The sequence below is a fragment of the Rhamphochromis longiceps genome, linkage group LG18 (assembly GCF_057381845.1).
Source record: "Rhamphochromis longiceps isolate RC_006_pf linkage group LG18, R_longiceps_female_GT1.1, whole genome shotgun sequence".
NCBI lineage: Eukaryota > Metazoa > Chordata > Actinopteri > Cichliformes > Cichlidae > Rhamphochromis > Rhamphochromis longiceps.
The window spans coordinates 2,933,074-2,947,154 of record NC_140574.1 but is presented as its reverse complement, the minus strand read 5'-3'; the positions used below and the strand labels follow the sequence as shown (position 1 = coordinate 2,947,154).

General features: G+C 41.6%; 2 protein-coding genes across 3 annotated transcripts; both read right to left on the bottom strand.

Annotated features, from left to right (window-relative positions):
* Positions 1–30: 30 nt before the first annotated feature.
* Positions 31–5,625, bottom strand: LOC146647417 (uncharacterized). Its single transcript, XM_085388946.1, has 2 exons — positions 5,424–5,625; positions 31–2,365 (listed from the first exon to the last, which is right to left on the bottom strand). Exons 1-2 carry the CDS (start codon positions 5,551–5,553, stop codon positions 1,347–1,349), a joined length of 1,149 nt encoding a protein of 382 aa, XP_085245072.1. The 5' UTR covers positions 5,554–5,625; the 3' UTR covers positions 31–1,346.
* Positions 5,626–6,542: 917 nt separating this feature from the next.
* On the bottom strand, positions 6,543–13,320 carry LOC146647416 (uncharacterized). 2 transcript variants are annotated; one of them, XM_085388927.1, is made up of 3 exons: positions 13,085–13,320; positions 9,973–11,080; positions 6,543–9,272 (listed from the first exon to the last, which is right to left on the bottom strand). In XM_085388927.1, the coding sequence occupies exons 1-2, from the start codon at positions 13,236–13,238 to the stop codon at positions 10,005–10,007; spliced, it is 1,230 nt and encodes a 409-aa protein (XP_085245053.1). In that variant the 5' UTR covers positions 13,239–13,320; the 3' UTR covers positions 6,543–9,272; positions 9,973–10,004. The 2 variants fall into 2 exon arrangements, with proteins under 2 accessions (XP_085245053.1, XP_085245052.1); XM_085388926.1 differs by having other exon boundaries at positions 6,543–11,080.
* Between the last annotated feature and the right edge of the window lie 761 nt (positions 13,321–14,081).

Below are 14,081 nucleotides of genomic sequence, written 5' to 3'. Positions count from 1 at the left end.
AAAACATTTACAGTCATGTCAGGGTAATAAAAAGACAGCTCTAAAGGTGTTTTCATATTTGTTTAATGCTGGTTTAAAATGCAGGCTGATGCTAATAATGCACAGCATCTTTCATTCTTTTTATTACTTTTAAATGTAATTTTGGGCTTTGACCAGCAGGAGGAACTAAACCCTGATAAAACAGAAACAGACAGGCTGACTACAATGTGCAAATTTTAATCAGGTGCCTCAGATGGAAACATAACGTAAAACCAAACAACATCATTTATATTTCATATAAAATCTGGAAAATTTCACACTTGACTCATAATCAGTTTTTCTGTACAATAGCTCAGTACGTTTAAATAAACCATGCAACACTCGTACTTTAAGTATTTTCAGAGTTACAGGCCCTCTAAGTACACAGAGGTGGGGTAAACCGTGGTCCTTATCAGTTCACCATGTTCTTCCAGCAGGTTCAGGAGAGAGAAACATTAACAGAGGTTTTAAAGTCTTTAATTTCAGATGAAACATTAACACCTCACACATTTAACAAGATCTTCTTCATTTTGACCTCCTTCACTCCTGCTGTGTAGCTTCAGTTACCCTTGCAATACAACAAAGTTATACAATTACTGCTATTATGACACCAGGTGATACTTGGAGTATAAATTACTGTTAGGTGAATGAACCTGAGTAACTGGTGCTAAAAGAATGATTGTTATCCAACATCTACATCTAATATTGCCTCAGCTGCGTGTCCCAATCACAAACACTGCACACAGGAACAAGCTGAGACAACGTGCTCTGACATAAAACTATTTGAAACAGGAGCGATGTAACACAGAATGCAGTCATCTGAAAATCGTTTGAACGTTATATCTGCCTGCAGAAAGCACACTGACAACATTTCAAATGTTGTACAGGCCTCAGAGTACAACCCACTGAATCCATGACATCATCATACGCCCTTACAAACATCCACATTTCAATAAGACCCATTCAATAAAAACTGAAATGCACTTATTACAGATTCACCACATCTACTGGACAATTTGACAAAGATTGATTGTGCAGTCTGACACACTGATCCAGGCCCAGGCAGCTTCATCGAACACAGCCTGCTATACATCGCTTAAAAACTGAAAGCTCTACTTAACGACTTCTGTTCCCAGACGTATTTTCCACTCAGACATTACAGGCCTGACTTTCCTCCTGAGAGTCTGTGGGCTGTTAAACTAACACTGAGTGAAACTCTTCCCACATGTCTGGCAGGACTCCTTCTCCTGCAAATTTATATTTTCATGTGTGCAGACACGTTACGACGATTGATGAAGCTTTTCCCACACTTTGCAAGAGTACGGTCTCTATCTATTGTGAATCCTCATGTGGACGTTCAAACCGCCGCTTTGAGTGAAACTTTTGCCACATATTGTACAAGAGTAGTCCTTCTGGCCTGTGTGGATCTTCATGTGTCGCAGCAAATGGCCACTCTGCCTGAAGCTGTTTCCACACAGTTTACAGGAATACGGTTTCTCGCCCGTGTGGATCGCCGTGTGCCGTTTGAACGCTGAAGCGTCAGAGAACTTTCTCCCACAGCTCTTACAGATGTGCGGTTTGTCACCCGTGTGGATTCTGCTGTGGACGGTCAAATCACTACTCTGACAGAAGGTTTTCCCACATATTTTGCAGGAATACGGCTTCTCTCCCGAGTGAATTAACGCATGCCGTTTCAACGCCGATGACTGAGAAAAGCTTTTCCCACAGGCATTACAAAGGTAGGGCTTCTCGCCTGTGTGGATTCTCATGTGAATCAACATTTTATCTCGAGCTCGGAAACCTCTCCCGCATGTTTCACAAGAAAACGGCTTCTCCTCTGCGATGCCACTTTGGTGATACTTCATTATATAAAGCTGATAGAACTCTTTCTCGCAGGTGCTGCAAGCGTACGGCTTCTCTGAGGTTCTGTGTTGGTTCCCGTCATCTTGAAAGTCTTTCCCACAAACATCACATTTACTGACAGAGTCTAAATTGCTGTCACTGTTTCTGTGACGGCTCTGCTTTGGTTTCAGCTCTGCATTTCTAGTTGATCCTGAGGCTACATCAAAGCTTCCTTCGTTCAAGCTCTCAGTTTCAGGAGAGCTGGGAGAGAGGAGCTGATCACAGTTTGATTCTGACTCGCTGAGGTCACTGTCCTCATAAGCAGGAGTCACCATAAAAGTATCGATCTCCTCCTTTAGTAGGAGCTGCTTTCCCTCCTGACTGATGAAGAGTTCTTCCTCTTCCTCTTTGATTTGTGGAGGTTCTGGATCCTCCTGGTCCAGACTGGAGTTTCTCTCCTGGTTACAGAGCTCCTCTTCCTCATTCTGACTGACACACAGAAGATCTGAGGGGACAAACGGACACATGAAAAGTTCCTAGTGTGACGATTACGTTCTGGGGAATGTAACCGCATGTTTTTAAACCAGCAGGGACAGTGTTTTTATCTTAGAGAGTTTTGAAATGTGTTCTGCTGCTCTTAATTTGAATATTTCTTTTTAGTTCTACTCACTTCCTCACAAGGATTTGCCCTTTGCTCAGCCCGCAGTGTGAGCAAGATTGTTGTTAATAACTTACCTGGTTAAATAAGGGTTACCCTTAGTATAAATTGGCATTACATGAAAGTACTGCATGTCCCCATTTTAAGTTCAGTTGGTCTGTCTTCCATACAAAACACAGATGTTTAGGATGTGAAGTCATAGTGTTTTTTTTTTAAAATTCACATCCTGCCTCATTTTACCACCATACCATACCACCTTTATTTATAAAGCACTTTAACATAAAACCAGAGTTCACAAAATGCTGTACATGCTAAAAGCATAAGTAAAGAAAATTAAAATGAGATAAGATAAAATAAATAACTAAAAAACTAAAATAAATTGAAACATGTCAAAACAAATTGAGTCAACCCCTCTAATCAATGCCAAAGGCTTCAGCGAATAAATATGTTTTAAGAAGACTTTTAAATTCAGAGAGAGAAGAGGCCTGCCTAACATGCAAGGGTAGATCATTCCACAACTTTGGAGCAACTACAGCAAAAGCACGATCACCTTTAGATTTATACTTAGTTTTTGGTACCTTAAGGAGCTGCTGATTGGCGGACCTAAGGGAACGGGGAGGTGTATATGGTTGTAGTAGCTCCGAGAGGTAGGGGGGGGCCAGGCCATTAAGAGATTTAAAAGCAAATAAGAGAATTTTAAAAACAATCCTAAAATGTACAGGTAGCCAGTGGAGTGAAATTAAAATTGGGGTAATGTGCTCAAACTTTTTTGTTCCAGTTAAAAGACGTGCTGCAGCATTTTGCACAACCTGCAGGCGCCTAATGGACGCATCACTAACCCCAAAATAAAGTGCGTTACAATAATCCAGCCTAGAAGTAACAAAGGCATGGATTACTGTCTCAAAATGCTGTTTCGATAAGATAGGCTTTATTTTGGCTAATTCCCTCAAATGAAAAAAGCTAGATCTTACAACAGCTCTGACCTGGCTTTCAAGTTTAAGATTTGCCTCTATTTTAACTCCCAGATTAGTGATGACTGGTTTAACATACATTTAACATTTTGTTTTTTAACAACTTTTAAACACAGAAATTCACAAGGAAAAAAAAAAATCACGACGTGCTTTTAGTTTAAACAAATGATTTGTGTCGACAGACTTCAGGCCAAACATGCACCAAATGGGCAATACTACAGGACCACACCTGCTAATCTTTAAACCCAGGTGTTTACAGTCCCGCTGCCACAGCTGTAGAAATATCAAGCTTCTAGCCAAGCAGCCCTCAAACCAAACAACAGAATGTTTGGTTTGAAAGAGCTCACTGAATTTGAGCGTGGTGTTGTAAGAAGATGCCATCATTGCAACATGTCAGTTTGTGAAGTTTCTTCCTTCCTGGTTATTCAACAACCAACTGTTGATCAGATTACATAACACATAAGTCACCGATACTATTGCCTCAGTAAATGCAGAGCTCCAAACCAATTTCTTTATATTTAGATAGGAAATAGAAGGTGGGTACTGTGATCAGTAGAAACATGTGCAAACATATGTGGAATTAAAGTAAATAAGGCAGAAACAGAGTTTGCACAACACACGACTAAAGCAAAGATTCTGCACTGTATTAAATCAGAGTGTAATAAAAACTAAATGAATGCAGCATCTAATGATAATAGTAAAGTACGTAAGTATAAAGCAGCTCTTTGGAGGGGCTCCTTTTTTGCAACGCTACCTAAATCTTGTGCTATATTAATGTAATAATAAAATAATATCAATGAGAATATAAACTTAAAATTTAAACTAAAGTTAACTTAATAAATGTGCTCTGCTTAAATCACTCAAGTAGAAAACGAGCAGAGAAAAAGAAGGAACATTTCCTTTGCCTACATAGTAAGGGGTGTCAGGAAAATGAGTACAGTCGGAGGTTAAAGTGGATTTAAGCAGGCTGTGAAAGCCTAAAATTGGTTGTAGTGGCTCAGCTCAGGGAAAGACTCACCACTGCTGTTGAGAGCTGCAGTAGAATTTCTTTGTGAACAGGATGTGATCAGCTGATCCAAGGTTTACTGCTTTTTGTGGATTTACACAACTGAATTTAACAAGCAGATGTTTCATGAGTTGTCCTGCTCCATCCTTTTGCATGGTTTAGAATCAGCTTGCTAAATTCACAAGACCTTCCCAAAAACAGACGCCATCTGGATGAGAGCAAATTCCCTCATCCATTCTCTGCTGCTCGTCTGTATATACCTTTCAGCAGTGATGGATTCTTTCCAGATGTGGATGCTGCCAGTTTCACAAGCACTGATTCATCTCCCTCCATACATCAGAGAGGCAAGCTTTTGAACTGAACACTGATGGCCATTCTCATCTTTAGTCTTGTGTTCAAATTAAATTACCATTCGACCAAAATGGTTTTCATTCTCCCTCGGTCCATTTTAAATGAGCTTTGGCAGCATTTCTGGATCACGCTACAGCAAACTGCTCACAGACATGATTTCTGGACGCTTTCCTGAGACCATGCTGTGATTTCCATGACAGCATCATTTCTGACCTGCTGCCAATTAAGCTAATTAGATACAAAATGTTCCTCCATCTGTTTCTTCTTAGTACCACCTCCATTTTCCAGCCTTTTCTTTCTCCCTTCCCAACTTTTCTTTGAGCTGTCAAAAATGATTTTGTCTTAAAATTGTCCATTTCTCAGTTTAAAGACTTGATGTGTTCTTTATGAATAAAATATGGGTTTATGGGATGTGCAGACTATTGCATTCTGGTTTTATTTACATTTTTCACAGCAGCCAGCTATTTGGGATTTGGGTTGTATGTAATTTGGCGTTTCTCTCTCTTTTTTTCTCTTTGGGAAAAACCTGCAGCTCCCTGCTACCCCTAAAACCCTGCAACATGTCATCGTTTCTTACCGATTCTGTGTAACTTTATTTCAGGCTTCCAGCTGATGTCCAGCAGCTCCTCCTGACAGCGGACGAAGGTTCGCTCCACATCCGTCTGACAGAGTTCATGAGCCGGAGGAAAACACTGAGCTGAAGACATCCTGCCTCCAGCAGCTAACGCTGCTAGCGCCTGCGCCGCTGCTGTTTACGACCCGAGTGTCACACTGTCGAGTTCCGGCAGAAGAGAAGGGAGTGAACTGTAGTTCCGCCCGTGTTTTATTGGAGCTCCACGCTGAGCTCCCACTTTTTAAAGGGATTCGGCCGTGAAAGTACATTTTATATTTCAGAAAATCAAGAAGTTTAAGGTTTAGAAAGAGCCAGCTGCGCCCATAAGAAAACATTTAATTAAAAATAATAAGTAACTAAATAAATAAACAAAAATAAAGGAGAAACATCTGCGATCGTTTAACAGTGAGCTACTCATCCTATAATGCACTGCACATTAGTGTGTGATGTTCCTCTTTTATAGAAAACCATATTTAAGAGCCTGCAGGTCTAAAAAGACTCCCGTGTGATATTATACAAAGTTTGTTTCAGTATTGATGCACTGACTGTGCAGTATTATTTCTACGTTCCTAGAAAACCTAAATGTGTTACTTTATCTCATCTTTAATCTTCTTTTTAAACTTACAGTATTACCTTTTGTGTCAGTGACAGAGTTGCACTATATTTTGTTGTATAGAATAACATAATAGGCGAGCACATTGGTGTGGTGGTTAGCTCTGGTGGCTCACAAACTAACCACCACACTCCTGCACCTGGCCAGGTTCTTCCTGTTTGTGTGGATTGTCTCCGGCTTCCTCCCACACTCCAAAGACATGGGGTTAGGTTAATTTAGGTTCATTGGTGATTTTAAATTACCCATAGGTGTGAATGTGAGTGCTAATGGTTATCTGTCTCCCCACAACCCTGAAAAAGATAAATGATAACAGTAATAGAACGACAACAATGCTATTCTGTTGTAATGATTTCAGCCTCATGTCAGCACTAATGATGGTGAGTCGCCTCCTGGAACACCCAGATTAATCACCTGGGTAGACTTTCCCACCTAGCAAGAAACAGTCCACCAGCAGCCAAGTCAAAGTTTCGACATGTTTATTTTTTAAATATAAAAGATTGCTGTTATATCAAATATGATACAATATATGAATTTAGTTGTTTATGATGGTTTGGAAAAACAAAGAAACACCTGAAACACAGCTCGTTAGTCGGCTCAGATATGATGTTACTGTACAATAAACCTTTGTTTTAAACTTAGATTAAATAAATCACCACAATGCATAACGGATTTTTACAAGATGGACAGGATTATACAGAACTTCAAATGAATGACATTTTTCAAAATACTTCTGAGAAAAAAAAAAGGATTACATTGATATTAAAGGTTATTTGTCAGCAAAACTCAAGCACAGAAGTTAAACCTCATAATTAGCAGACGTCTTCATTCGTTTGTGATTCTGTAACAGTCGTTAAGGATAAATTATTTGACACCTTAAAATTCGCACTTTGTTCTGCCTGACACAGAGTTACACTTCATTCAACCCGTCTCACACAGTGTGACACAACAAGCTCTTAAACATCATCACTGTTAAAGTCAGAAGGCACTTGGAGTCTGAAAGCTCTGCTGTGAATCGTGCTCACTCAGAAATATTTGATGAAAGGGATTTTTTTTGAAAATGTAACTAAAGAGACGCTCCTCTGACCCGACACAATTACTCACAAGTTATTCCAGAAGATTATCCGACCCTGCTGAACTCGGCCCGGGGTTTAGTGTTGGCTAACCCACCGTACTAACAGGATGGTCGTGATCTTTTAAGATCCCAAAGTCATTAAATTTTAAAGAACTGAAGTGTTTATGTGGTTATTTTTGGTCTTAAACTACGCACCTGATAGGATGTACTGTTACAAGCAGACTGCTGCTTGCTGATCAACAGCAGACGTGTTTCTAAGTCCCAGGTGTCAGACCGGTAAATGTGTGTGGAGCTGTGAGATGAGACGCTGCTGTAAAACCAGGAGAGCCACAGACGACTAACTCAGACACCTCTGTGTGAAGTTAATTAAAACAAATAAAAATGAGGTGCAGTGCAAACCGCTGGGGAACAGCCAGAACATCACAGGTCTGTCATTAACTGTTAAAGTCTGTGTGGAACGGCTTCTGCTTGAAAAACAAATACTGACCGACTGAGTACAAAGTGTAGCTGCATTAGTCAGATAAACAGATTATTAGCCTGGTCACCTCACAGAGAGAAGGTTTTGGGTTCAAACCATCATAAACAGTCTCATCTCTCCTTGTGTCAAAGGCTGGCTTCTCTAAATTGGATGGCACAGCAAAGAAGAGCTGAGTGTAACAAAAGGCCTTAATGGGGGTAAAAACAGCAAAATTATAAATGTTATTAACTGTTTATATTGGTACTGGGACATACACAAGGTCTAATTTCATAACTGGATGTGAATGTTTCAAATACTGCCGAGCAGCTTTAATCTCTGATATACTGTCTACTAGGGCTGCCACAAACGATTATTTTGACAGTCGATTAGTCGCCGATTATTTTTTGCGATTAGTCGACTAATCAGATCATCATCCATTGGACGTACAGCTTATCGCACCAGCAGCATTTGCTCTTATATAACTATCATTAGCTTACAGCTTTAAGTGTTTAAGGTCTGTGCTAACTAAAGACAAGATGATAGTTTATTAAATTTTAATGAAATCTGCAGATTGTTTCAGTGAAGTTTAATAAACTCCTTGCTATCTAAAATATAACAGGACACCGGAGTAAATTCTCCAGCATCTCACACTTCTGATAATCAGCTGTCTGCTTGACGTTTATTCAGCTGTGTAAAAACTATAACTTTGATCTCAGCCAAACAGATTTACTCCGGAACAAATAAAATACTAAAAAAGCCAAACAATAACATTTTTAAATTATCTAAGTGACTTATATATCATGTTTAACCTGAGCAGCGAAAGACGGCGGTGGGTTTGAAAACGATTTGCCGGGAGTCCGGTGTTCTCACGGCTCTAGTGAGCCTTGAACCCCGGCTAGCTATCGAGCTAGTGGGTAACAGACGTCTCCGAAAACGTCGGAGCGCTTTTGAAAATATGTGGTGTCTTGATAAACTGAGCCGATATTTGAGGTTTACACAGCTACATTCTCGCCTGAAAATATGTTAAACGTTTATTTTGTGACCCAGAAAGAATAATAAGAGTAACATTAAAACTAACTAGCTGCCGCCATTGTTGGAAACTGCGCTGGGCTGCACTATGAATTCTGGGACACAGCTTCTTCTTCTTCCGGGTTTAACGGCAGCTGGCATCCTTGTATATGCAGTGCTGCCATCTTCTGTTTCAGTCTGTTATTACACTCTTAAATCCTACTACTTATTCCTGCGTCTTTTGTGATCTTACAAAGCTTCAAACGACGCGTCGACTATTAAATCAGTTGTCGACGATTTTGATAGTCGACGTAATCGTGACTAGTCGACTAATCGTGGCAGCCCTACTGTCCACTATAAAACACTGAACAGTGTGCTGAGGAGGGGCTGATATTAACCATTCAGTCGGCATGATGCCGACAGGATACAATCAATAAGCCACAACGGACTGACTTCAACACCGCAAATATGACATAAAGTCACATCACATGCGGCATAACGTGCCGCCTTCAGGAGCAGCAAACGCAGAAGAAGGAGGATACTGAAGAAAGTGCAGATGTGCACCTAGAGAGCAGCTGTTGGACCTTCACTGAGGGCCATCTCATCTGAAGCTCCGCCCACACACGATGGCATTCATTATTTAAGGCTAACAGGTGTTTTTACCTGGAGACACAAAACATTGTACCAGAGTTTGAAAGTAGAAGTCTGAGAGGAGTTTGTCTCACAGCTGCACTTCATTAACACAAATGAGCCAGATGTTGACTGATTCAGAACAGCAGCATGAAAACATGACATCACAGCTAACCACAACATAACAAGCATGTTTAGGACTGATTCTGCATCCCTGTGCCGAACACATGATAGCAGAGCATAAGAACAACTTATTCCAACTGTTTTGTCTTTGTGTTTTCACTTCTATGAGGATATTGAAATACTTTATATTTTACATCTTTCTGGCTTAATCAGATTAATTATCTGGTGTTAAAATGTTAAAAACATGCTCCGGCATTTTAAAGTTGTTAATTCAACTTCCTGAAAGTCAAAAATATAGAAACTGAGCTAGTCTTTGACATCCTGCAGTAAAATAGATGGAACTGATGCCATGACTTAAATAAAGTATTTATAAGGAGTCACTACTACCTCCTTAAATAAAGGTTACGCTGACTTGTTTCACCATCTTGTGGTACAAAGTGGTATTGCATGAAAGCACAGCCCAGCCTTATTGCGCTCTAGTTGATATCTCTTCAGCACAACACACAGATGTTGTGAACATAAAGTCACAGCAGTTTTTATGACTTTAAATTACCACAAGCATATTCATAATATTTTTCCCGACAGGTGTTTCAGGGCCCTGACATCTCACCTGTATGGGTTCCCGTAGCGACCAGATTGTTATCACTCCCCCTTGGTGCCTTTCCCACATTTTTTGCAAGCGTGCGACGTCTCTGCTGCGTGCGTTCCCATGTGGTTCTTTAGCGTTGCGGCGTATTTAAATCGTTCCCCACAGGTGTTGCAGTGGTAAGGCTTCTCACCTGTGTGCGTTCTCATGTGAACAGTTAAATTGCTACTTCGACTGAAACTTTTGCCACACGTTTCGCAGGAGTACCACTTTTCACCCGTGTGCGTTCTCATGTGAACTGTCAGATTCCCGCTCTGAGTGAAACTTTTCCCACAGATTTTACAGGAATACGGTTTCTCACCTGTGTGGATTGCAGCGTGTTTTTTAAACGCGGATAAGTTGGTGAATCTTTTCCCACAGGTGTTGCAAGCGTACGGCTTCTCACCTGTGTGGGTTCTCATGTGAACCAACAGAGTCGCACTGTGCCTGAAACATTTCCCGCACGTTTCGCAGGAATACGGCTTCTCGCCTGTGTGGATCGATGTATGCCTTTTAAGTGCCGATAGGTCAGTGAATCTTTTCCCACAGGTGATGCACAGGTGTGACTTCTCACCTGTATGATTTCTTTCGTGATATTTCATGAAATAAATCTGATAGAATCTTTTTCCACAAGTGCTGCAGGCGTACGGCTTCTCGCCTGTGTGGATTCTGTAATGTTTCTTCATTTGGAAATTATACTTGAAGGTTTTTCCACAAACGTCACATTTTACAGACTTTTTCCCCACGTCAGGTTTACGCTGACTGTGTGATGTGACAGCTTTCGCGGTACTTCTGGTACGCTGATGTAGCTCCGCTGGCTGTGGCTCTGCATTTGTCGTAGATCCAGAGTCCACATACTTGTGCTGAGGTTCACTGAGGTCACTTTCATCATAAGTAAGAGTCACCATAATTGTCTCGCTCTCCTCCTTCAGGATAAGCTGCTCTCCCTCCTGACCGGTGTAGAGCTCCTCCTGTTCCTCTTTAATCTGTACTGGTTCTGGTTTCTCCTGGTCCACAGCAGAGGCCTCTTTCTGCTTACAGAGCTCGATGGAAACCTTCTCCTCCTCTTTGCAGTCATCTTCCTGTGGAAGGTCTGCAGAGATAAAAGGGAGAAAGAATTAGTTCATACTGTGATACGACAAGGTTTGTTCTGATGGACAATGACATCTCGGACTGATGAGGGTCAAAGTGACTGATGATACCTCAACAATTAGCACGATTTTTATGCAATTTCTCCGATTGCTCATTATGAAAATATCATGTTTATTCTGATATTCATAATAAATGAAATCTTGGCTTCATGTCGCTCCTCCACATGTAACAAACACCTGCAACACAAATGTTTCTGAGCATGTTTGGACACAAGTTCACGCCCAGACCTCTGCTCAAGTTAAGTCGTGTGTGGCGTGGCAGGTGACGATCCATCATCATCAACTGAGAGATGACAGGAAGATATTTTTGACAGCTGGAGCTTCTTTTATTGTTGTTTTCCCCAAGCATCTTGTGACCACATTTACTCTTTAACTCTGAAAAACCTAAAATCTGAAAATCTACCTGTCTGATTGTGACCGCTCACATCGGGGCACTTGTCTTTGATCCCACTGAGTTCTAAAGTTGCAGAAACAGAGAGAGGCATCTGCAGAGTCAACGGCCGAGCGCTCATTCCTGTTACACGTCTTTGAAGAAGAACTTCCTCTGGATGTCCCTGCCTGCAGCACACGTGCAGCTGATGCACCGTAAGGTTAATTCTCCACAGATGAGTTTGCACAGTGATGAAAAACAGGCATATAAAACCAACAGAGTGTTTTCTTCATTTATTTTATCCCAGATGTTGCCACCTCAGTGAAGGTTAAAGAGTTACCGACATAAATGAGTATCCTCACAGAGTGTGACCATCAACGATTGCTGGCTCCTTAAACTGGTACTCACACATCAGCACTTTCAGGTCCTCTGCTCCAAGCAGTGCTTTCATACTTTCAGTTAAGTCATTTGTTTGAAACACTAAACTCTTAAACTTGTGTGCAGCCACTGATCATGCAACCCAAGAGTGTACAGGGCTGTGAGCCTGAAAATCATCAGCGTTGGTTCCTAGTCCAGTTGTATCCACAGCATCAAGGTCATGGGCAGATCTTCTATGGACAGTTCAGACCATCCAGAAAGGTCTCTGTGCCCCCTCTGCTGAATTCTACTACATATTACTACTACTGCATATTCTACTGAAATACTTCTACAACTAGAAGTAAACTGAAGTGATAGTGTTTGGTAATGACAGAGTTAAACATCATCGTCAGAGTAAGATCAAGCTAAACCTCATTCATCTGTAAATGTCTTTAAAGCCCGAACAAAAGGAAACGAGCAGAGATGAGACGCTTACAGTCTCAGTGTAAGCGTCTCTGGCTCTGTCCACCATCCAGGGGAAGAAACCTTTTGCACTTGTGCCGTTTCTGGCTGCATTTCTCTCTCAGTGCACTGAGACAGAGCGCGCAGGGTCACGACATGTCCAGTGTTACCCAGGATTACCCGAGCGCAGTGACAGCATCAGCCGCTTGCCTCTCTGCCATTAAGGGCTCGGTGCCTTTCTATTAGAACAGATACTGTTACTCAGCAGTGCTTTTATTGTTTTGGTACTTAACTTCGTCTAAAATAATAAAATGAAAGTTGTGTTATTTGTAATGAAGGAATCATCAATAACTGCACATAAAAAAATGTTAGGGCAATATTTCTGTTTCATGTGTTTGAAAGAAAAAAAGTTACACATGAGCAGTAACTGTCACTGGTTTCTGGTGTTTTCCAATAAAACCAGAGTGAATTCATACTGGAATGATACAGCACGGTCTCTGGCATTTTCCTGCGGCTGCTGGCTGGCTTTTACGTGTGCACCGAACCACAAATGTCAGATTTAAAATATATTTTCATTTTAAATTGGAGAAACTAGTCAAAGTCACCACATCCCCGCTTCAGCGGCACCTTTGTCAGCGGCTCCTCCGCGCTCTCCGCCCCGGCTGGACTCACCCTGTGACGGCTAAGCTAACAGCGTCCGCCCGGCCTGAGAGCGCAGCGCTGGTCCTTCTCCTCCCGGGCCTGCTGCCCCACGTACCTGCAGAGTCTGCAGTCCAGCTCAGGGCCCCGTGCTGCTGGTGCAGCTGCTCCTCGTACTGCAGGACGGTTTTCTCAAACTCCTTGAAGATTTCCTCCGCTGCGGCGCTCAGACGCTCCTTCACGAACAGCCTCAGATGCTGAAGAGCGGACATGGTTCCTCCAGCAGCTCCACCGAGCCTCAGCGATACAAAACACCGTCAACCTCCAGCTGCCAGCTTCCGACGTCCACACAGCCGTGAAGTTTCAGTCCACTTCCGCCGGAAGCTGCTTTTCCTCTAAAAATAAAACGCGCTCTACGGAAGCTTAATGCATCCACTGGCCAAGAAATACAAATTAAATTTATAAACATTTATAACAGAGTTTTTATGAAAGAGCTTTTGTCTTCTTCTGGCTGCCTCCTCATCGGGATTACACAGCAGTAAATCCTCGCTCTTTCTCGCCCTATCCTTGGCATCCTCCTCTGAGCTCCTCCTTTCCTCCTGCCTGTCAGCTCCATCTCCGGGATCCTTTGGTCCTTCCAAACCAGCTCAGCCTTGCCTCTAACTTCATCTTCAAACTGCTCCACCTGAGCTCCCCCTCTCATATACTCATTTCTGACCACAGGTATTTAAACCCATCCACCTTCAATGCCTCTGCTCCTCGGATCTTTAAAATAACACAAGGTTTCTCAAGGATCAGGATATGAACCAATCACTCAAGAGACAAGGACACCAACATCTGCCAATATTTCAGTCCTAAATCAAAATAAAGTTGTATTCACCTTAGTGAGGGCTCATTATTGCTTACTAAAATCCCCAGATGCTCTTTGGGATTTTAAGATATGTTATTAATTTGGAAAAAAGGGACACGATTCTTTTTTAAATCAAGCGAACGGATCACTTCTGTCTTGTGAAATCAGGAAACTTTCTAAAAAATAAAATAAAACAACAAAAAAAGTGCTTGAAAATGTTTCCTCTATAGTGACTTTAATAAGCACAGGCCTACAGTATGTGGTG